Raw genomic sequence first — 8,899 nt, forward strand, 5'->3', positions numbered from 1 at the left:
TTAACAATGTCTGCTATTGTCCTAAATAACAAAGATATATATAGTCATGAAGGCTTTTATTGTGACATTAACGCATTGTAAAAATGCACTTAATTCTCAACTGTTTTCAAATAAGGCAAAATTATGGAAATTCAAGCAGAGAACGTTGTACAGCAGATAACAGAACTAGAATATAAATTGGGTATGTCCACTATTTGGAGAAGTCCTGGTGTGGCGCTGTGGGCTAAGCTAATGCATCAGACTGCAAAGTCACTTGAACTGCAAGGTCGGTGCTTCAAGCTCACCTGCCGCTCCTTGGAAACCCTATGGGTCACTATGGGTTGGAATCGACTCGACAGCACTTAACCACAACAACAATTACCTGGAAATGAAACATTTGGATAAACTTATAGCTACTTTTTTACGAAAACTGCTTGTTCTCTAAAATAAATAAAAATAATCTAGAAAATAATAATTACTTGAATAGAACAAACAATGATACATACTGAATTTGGGAAAACAAATCTGTCATACAATGACAGTTAATGAATATTAGATACGTGGCTCATATTGCTAATACTGTTATATCCCAGCCAACCAAGTACATCAAAACTGTCTTTCCAGTATATATGTGATTCAAATTAGCAGTACACGTAATAACCAAGTAAATAAACCACCAGTTCCTGCTAATACAATTTAGTAAGGACTGGGAATCTTGTTAATTATCACCATTTAATTTCTACAGAATATAATTTTGAGATCTAACCGTTATCATTTCTAGAATCCAAAAAAGATTATCCACTCATGCTCCTCTATAAGAGTTTTACATTGATTTTATCTATCATTTTAGCAAGTACTTGTTAGAATGGGACCTCACCAAATCAAATAAGAATTAATCTGGTCACATCTGATCCTGAACAAAATGATATGTAAAATTTTCACATAACTAAACGTTGCCTTCTAGACCAACTTTTAAGATATTTTAGATAGAGACTTGTTTTAGAGAAGGTGATCTGATAAAAAGAAAAAAAGTCATCAAATGTGATCACAAATAATGATGAATCGTCCATCATTCAGTTGAAGTTAGTTTTTTGTAAGTGCTTATTGGGAATTTCTAAAGCACTGACTTGGAGAGGCCAAGAGCCTCCATCAATCCCTGCTTGGATAGCCACTCCTGTGACCACTGCAAGGTCAGGGTCTACAGATGTGTTGGGATCCTTTCCAAAGAACTCTTGAATGACTTGGCGGATTCGGGGAATACGAGTAGAGCCCCCAACTAAAACCACCTCATCAATCTCAGTCTTTTCCAGGTGGCCATCCTTTAATACTTGTTGAATGGGTTCTAGTATTTTCTGGAAGAGATCTTCATTAAGGGTGTCAAAGAGTTTCCGTGATATTTCTGTTTCAAATAAAACCTGATTTTCTCCGCTCTTTTCAGACAGGCCAGCTCCAAGTGTATTGTCCACATGGTGGCCATCTGGTGGGGAAACTGTGTCCTTTGGCAGTTCAGTGTCACTATGCGGTTCCTTCCTGCCTTTTTCCTCCACTGTGAGTAATACTGACATCTGTGCCAATGGATGAAGAGTCAGGTTTAATTTGACCATTTCCACAGCTTGTCTTAATCGGTGGATCTCCTCTTTCCGAGAAGGGAGGAAGCCATATGTTTGATAAATCTGGTCATATAAGTACTGAAGGAGTCTCTGGTTGAAGTCTTGTCCTCCAAGTTTATTGTTTCCTATGTTAAAAATAAACATTTATATTAGATTTAGGCATATGCGTGTACATACAGATGTCTGTATAAAACTGATGTTCAATCCCCTCTTAAGACTTTATCTATATAAAGGCTGACTTAAAATAATTGGGTAAAAATTATTTTAACTGAAATTTATGTTATTTAAAATCTAATGCTCAGTTAGGTTAAATAAAAATTTTTAAAGGATGTAAATAAAAAAGTATCTCATCAAATATTTCAGAAAACAGAAACTGAGAATATGCTTGGCTTTTAAATAACAATTCTTTAAAAATTTATTCTCAACAAAAGAAAATTATAATTAAAACTATAATTACTTATAGTCTTTAAAAACTTGTGGAAAAATGGAATTAAAAGACAATGGAATTTTTCCACAAACTTTTTGAAGCCTTCTTTGTGTGAATAAGAGTTTAAAAGTAGACAAAATAACCTCAAAGTGTAAAGGGGTGTAAATCTCTAGCACTGAACTTGGTCCTAAAGATAGTCCAGTTGGGGAAAGCAAAGATGCAGATATTAGATACCTAGAACTTATAACAACTTCTCAAACATTCTTCATTTCTTTTTAAAACACCTATAAAACGATTTAGAATGCAAAATCTTATCTTTCCTAGAGCACATTATTATTAGATTTTCCAAAGATAACCATCTTCCAGGATAGATTATCAAATGAAACAAACTGAGACTCTGTCACTTTAAAGGATTTTTCTCTCCCTCTGTTCTCTTTACCATACTCATGAACAGTTCTTCTGGCTCGCTCAGTTGTTATACTTGGCAGTATTATTTATTTTCTTTACAGAATTCCCAGTCATTTTTGAGACTTAATCTTTTGCTGTAAATGTATATATACATGGTGGTATAAAATTACATACACAGAATATTACCAAAATGAAGTTAAAGAATTTACGGGGGGAAAAAATGAACTCTTTATACATTGTATATGTCACAGAAAGCATTGCCTGGATCTCTTTAACATTCCTCATAGTTTTCTTACCAGACATGGCTCGGGTTAGAAACATTCCTCCTTGTTTATTCAGTAATGACACATCTAGTGTTCCTCCTCCTAAATCTATTACTAAGACGTGAAAGACCTCAACCTTGTGGAGACCATAGGCCATAGCAGCTGCTGTGGGTTCATTTATTACTCTCAAGATCTTCAGTCCTGTTAGAGGGAAAAGCAACTCATGAGAGCATGCCATAAAGAAATTACTTTCGACTTAATCTCATAGGATGTTAGTATTTTCCATAGTATAAACACTTATGAGCAGTAATAAGGACAGCATGAACCCAATGAAAATAACAAACAGGGAAGGATAAATATAGATGCTTCTAAAATGTTTCATTAATATGATTCCAACAGATTATAATATAAAGAAATAAAGGCCAGGGTTCATTGGAATAAGTCACTCTATTCTTTATTAATTAAAATTTAATTTTTAAAGATCTCTCAGCCTTTTAAAATTTTCACATTCTACCTGAGATTAAATGAGCAATAAAACTTTTAATTACTCTATACTATGATTAACTGCTGTGAGTGTGGGACAAGCTTACTCTGCTTTTAAAATGATTTTCAGATAAAAATAAGGAATGGATGGATACATGGAAATAATTATAAAAAGAAAAAGATGCTCCAATAGCTAAATGACACTCTTAAAAAGTACTTAAAATACAAGATGCTCAAAGACAACTATAAAATTTACAGCAAATCTGACTTTGAAGATAATGATAAATGTATAAACAAAGGTCAGTTTTGAAGGTTTGTTTTCCCAAACATAGCTCCGAAAGCATTCATTGGAAAATATCAAGTAAAACAAGTATAACTAATTCATAAAGCATCACAGAATTTGGGTCATTTGATTTAAATGTTCGTACAACCAGTGACAGTGCTTTATAATACTTTACACACAAGAATTGCAAGAGTCCTCAGTCAGTCAACTCTAACTAAAATTAAACAGAGGATGACAAACATGACTACCTAGTGGTAAATTACATCATTTGGTGGGGGAAAAAAAAAATAATAATGATGACTAACACTGTCACCAGCAAGTTGCCATTGAAGATTATTTTTGGAACACCATTAGAACATCACAACATCCTGCTATATACTTCTATGTCTAATAATCTATTTCCTATAGAAATGGTTCTCCATTGTATATTACCTACAGATGATTGCTAGATGCATGGGTTTTGGATTGGTTTCACGAATAAACTTCTTGCATTCAACTACCTGCTACACTTAAAGAGTAGTCTGGAAAGTAATAAGGAATTATGAATCAGGAGCCATAAGCACTGTTTCATACTTGAAGGAATTTATCCAAAGACCATAATTACTCCTCTCCCTAAGTATTCAGACTTCATTATTCACGCTGCTCCAGCCTCCCCGACCTCCTTTCTATCCTCATGGTGGGGTGGTGGTTGTGTGCTGTGACCCAGTTCCCTATCCTCATAGCTACCAGCATATTCTCATTTTATAGCAAGTGGTTTTCCATATAACTACTGTGTGGCTAGCTACCTCACTTGCTTCAAATCTGCTTAAATGTCATTCTGTCAAAGTGTCCTACTTGTCTATCCTATTTACAATCTGCAAAGCTCCCAGCCTCTAAAGGCCAGAATTCTGCCTCTTTGTTGTTTTCTTCTCATAGCATGTTATTTTCGGACATGAACTGATTATGGGTTCTGTCTAACAAATTATGTTGTTTATAAAGGTGACTTTTTCAGTATGTAAAGAAATTTCTTATCGTTGCCACTTGTTGGGAAAGTGCTAATGACAGAGGCCAGGTATACTGTCAAACATTCTGTAATATACAAGAGAATCCCCCATAACACAGAATTATCCAGCCAAAATGTCAGAAATGCTGAGGGTGGGAAACCCGGCAACATACTTTTCTTTTCTTTTATGTTTATTTTCTGTTTCCCAAAAGTAGTTTATATATTTATTAAATTATCCTAAATGAATTCTCCCCTATTTCAGATTATTTTAAACATTATATTTACTTTAAAAGTACAAAAAGCTTAGGAGCAAGAAATTCCTAATTGCTACCACATGTCCATGATTTCGCTCAGTCTTTGTCCACATGCCTATGTAATGCCTAATTGGTTGCTGTCATTATATAAACATGTTCCATTGTGATACATAGCATTTTAAAATGACCATTTGTAACCCTGTATCAAAATCCATCTACTTTACCTACCATACATAGGGGCCTAGAGTTAGTTAGGTGTCATACAATATAATAAATGTAATTTACTACAGAACATTTTCAACCAAATATTTTGAAATAAGCAAAAAAGGCAACACATGCAAGGGTAATATTACCTGCAAGACTAGCAGCTTCAATTGTTGAATTCCTCTGTTGCAGATCAAATTCTGCTGGGACAGAAATGACAGCATTGGCCACTGGCATTCCAAGATATTCTTCTGCCATTTTCTTTAATTTCAACAGCAGTCGAGAACCAACATATTCTGGGGAGACCGTGATGGTCTCATTACTTGTCACAGAAAACTCAACCATTCCATTTTTGTTTAAAACCTGTGAATAGAATTGTCCAAAAAAAGAGGTATAAAAGTGTGCACACACACAAGTTGGTTCCAACTCATAGTGACCCTGTACCGGATTTCTGAGACTTCAAATCTTCGTCGAAGCAGAAAACGTTCACCTTTCTCCGACAGAGCTGCTAGCAGGTTCAATCCAGGGGCTTCATGGTTCTCAGTTCAGTGCTTATCTTATAGACAGATATATACACATATAAGGACCCCTGGTGGCACTGCAGAATAAGCACTGGACTGATGCAGTTCAAACCCCACCCTTCACCCCCAGTGCTCTTTGGGAGAAAGATGAGGCTTTCTGCTCCAGTAAATATACATAGCCTTAAAAAACCTTAACAAGGTCACTGTGAGTTAGAATCAAACTCAATGAGAGTGGGTTTTTTGACTTATACACAGACATCCACCAAACTTACTTAATTAAAACTTACCCTTACCTTTACAATCATAAAATTAATTTGTAATCCATCCAGTACATTTACCAAGATCAGAATTTACTAAACATTATACTTCAAGTTACATAACATCAATCTACATTATACTTTTTAGTAGCAATATAGTGGGAAATCATTTCACCACATAAAAATATAAAAGTTTGATAGTTCAAAACCAAATTATGCATCACAAAGAACAAACAATAGCTAAACAAAAAAAATATTGAAAACACATGACAGAATTTTATAGTCATTATAAAAGAGATGATACTGTTTGGTGTCTTCAGTTGATTCTGACATTTAGCGACCCCATGTGACAGAACAGTATTGCCCTATTGAGCTTTCTTCATTATAATCTTTACAGACTACATCCTTGGGTCCTCCGTTGCAGATCAGCTGTGTGGATTCCAAATGTCCAGTTTTCAGTCAGTAACCAAGTACTTAACTACTCTTTAAAGAAGGGATAAATACCCCAGAAAAACAATTTAAAAATGGACAAGAAATAGATCGCTAAAGAAAATTAAAAGGCCAATATATAAGTTAAGGAATCCTGTTAAGGCACTGTAGGATAATCACTTGATTGCTAACCAAAAGGTTCACTGTTTTAACCTACCAGCTGCTCCTTGGAAACCCTATACAAGGTGGTTATGAGTTGGAACTGACTGGACAGTACTTAACAGCAAACACAAATTCAAAACAAAACAAAACAAAAACCTGATCTCATTAGAAAACAAAAGAATGGAAATTAAACTACTTTTCATTTATTTGATTAGCAAAGACCAAATAATAACTAACAGAAATATCAAACCAAAAAACCAAATCCATTGCTGTCCAGTCAATCTGGACTCATCGTGACCCCACACTCTATAGAGCACATATTAGAACTGAGTTCCAGAGGGTTTTCTTTGCTGGAATCTTTATGAAAACAAGTTCTCATACCTTTCTTTGGTGGCACAGCTAAGTGGGTTTGAACCACCAACCTTTTGGTAAGTAGTCGAGTACAAACCATTTGTGACACCCAGAAACCTAAGAGACATATACATTCTTAAAGTAGTGGTAAGAGTGCATAACTTTTCTAAAACACAATTTGCCAAGGGAGAAGGGAAGCATACTTCTGACCTATTAAGACTAATTTTAGAATATAAATTTAGCTTAGGAAATTATCAGAAGTATAGAAAGAGCTGCGTATAAGAATATTCATTCGCTGAAGCTCCAACATCAGTGGAAAACCAAAAAAATGAAATGTATACAGAAAAGCAGAGTCCTGGTGTGGTGCTGAAGGATAAACACTGAATCACAAGGTCGGGTTGAACCATAAAGTGGTGGTTCAAACCCACCAGAAGCTCTTTAAAAACCATATACAGGATCACTGAGTTGGAACCAACTTGATAGAACTTTAACAACAACAACACAGAAAAGCATTAGTCAATTAAATAATGAAATAATGAATTAAACAATGAATTGTTCAATGTAGTGTTAAAAATTAATGATATAAATCTAATGACAAACTGTTCATGACATAACATTGAGTTTCAAAGAAGTTATAAAATAGTATACTTATTAGGATCTATCGTATATAAAAGATACATACATCTTTTTAAGTACCATTTGCAGTGCAGTACTTATCATATGGAGTCACAGAGCTGTATATATATTTATATTGTTGTTAGTGCTGTCGAGTGTGTTCCAACCCATAGCAACCCTGTATAGAGTTTCCAGGGAGTGGCTGGTGAATTTTTAACTACCAACCTTGCAGTTCAAATTGGCCTTGTGGTTTGGTGCTTATCCTACAGTGCCACGCCAGGACTCCAATATAATAATACATATACATACTTAAGAGTCCTGGTGTGGCGCTGTGGGTTAATGCACCAGACTGCAAAGCTAGTTTGAACTGCAAGGTTGGTGGTTCATGCTCACCAGCTGCTCCTCGGAAACCCCATACAGGGTCGCTATGGCTCGGAATCGACTCGATGGTACTTCACAACAACGATACATACATATATATATGTCTGTGTGTATTATGCAAAGTCCTTGATGATAAGATCGGTTTGAACTGCTTAGATCCCTACCTAGAAAAGCTGCGGCAGCAGAGGTGGTAACTTGGAATAGCTAGCTGTAGGCATCTAGGTCCATATACTGAATAAAACTGTGTGCCTAGGGGTTAGGAGGCTGGCTTGCAGAATGTGCCCTTTGGACACTTACAGACTGACTAAAGGAGCTTGGTAACATTTGCCTGATCCGGGCTGGGGCTGTGGGATCACAAGGCTGAGAGGCTGAAGACAAAAATGAGGCATGTGTGCAGTATCGTAGACAAGAGGCATTCCTAACTGGAAAACTGCTGCATCTTGACTTGGTTTTGATGCTGAATTGTACCCTGTTCACTTCCCTAATAAACCCCATAATTGAGTTCTGTGTGGCTACTGCTGTGGACTATCAAATCTAGATGTGAAGCAGACAGTGCTGCGCGAGGGGTGGTTGGTCTGAGAAGAAGGTAAAGAAAGTTGCATGGGGAAGGCACGGCTGATTCATAGGAATCAGCTTGGACTGATATTGAGTTTGATTCTCCTTCCCCCTTGTGAAGCCAGCAGCAGTCAGACATGGCTCCAACAAACCGATCTTGCAACTCAGTAATCATCCTACAATGCCACACCTAATAAGCAGACTGTAACTTCTCTGAAACTCACCAATATGTCCTGGACAATTAGTAGATTTAAATGTGGTGCTGTAAGATAAGCACGGAACTGCTAAGCAAAAGGTCGGAGTTTAAACACACCAACCACTCCTCAGAAACCCTCTTCAGTGTTGCTATTAGTCAGAACTGACTCGATGACACTTAACAAGTATGGGTGTGTGTAGTCCTGGTGTGGCACTGTAGGATAAGCATTGCACTGCTAACCCTAAAGTCGACAATTTACACCCCCAGCCCTTCCTTGGGAATCCTATACAGGGTCGCTATGAGTCAGCACTTGCAGGAAACAATTCATTTATGTTGTTGTTAAGTGCTGTCCAGTCAGTTCTGACTCATAGAGACCCTGTATAGGGTTTTCAAGGCTTTAAATCTTGGTGGAAGCAGAAAGCTTCATTTATTTGTCACAGAGGAGTTTAGTGGGCTTGAACCATTAACCTTATGGTTTGTAGTCCAGTACTACAAACAGTGTGTGTAGCCACTGTTCTCCAAATATATGTATGTGTGTG

The 8,899-nt window shown here is 36.4% G+C and overlaps 1 protein-coding gene across 1 annotated transcript in view; it reads right to left on the bottom strand.

Moving 5' to 3' along the window:
• Positions 1 to 1,052: 1,052 nt before the first annotated feature.
• Positions 1,053 to 8,899, bottom strand: part of HSPA13 (heat shock protein 70kDa family, member 13) — a 36,272-nt gene continuing 28,425 nt past the window's right edge. Inside the window, exons 3-5 of the mRNA XM_006866450.1 lie at positions 5,043 to 5,256; positions 2,721 to 2,888; positions 1,053 to 1,714 (exon numbers count right to left, since the gene is read on the bottom strand). Coding sequence (XP_006866512.1) covers positions 1,053 to 1,714; positions 2,721 to 2,888; positions 5,043 to 5,256 — 1,044 coding nt within the window. The remainder of the gene's footprint in view (positions 1,715 to 2,720; positions 2,889 to 5,042; positions 5,257 to 8,899) is intronic.

This window comes from Chrysochloris asiatica, unplaced genomic scaffold (assembly GCF_000296735.1).
Source record: "Chrysochloris asiatica unplaced genomic scaffold, ChrAsi1.0 scaffold00091, whole genome shotgun sequence".
NCBI classification, from domain to species: domain Eukaryota; kingdom Metazoa; phylum Chordata; class Mammalia; order Afrosoricida; family Chrysochloridae; genus Chrysochloris; species Chrysochloris asiatica.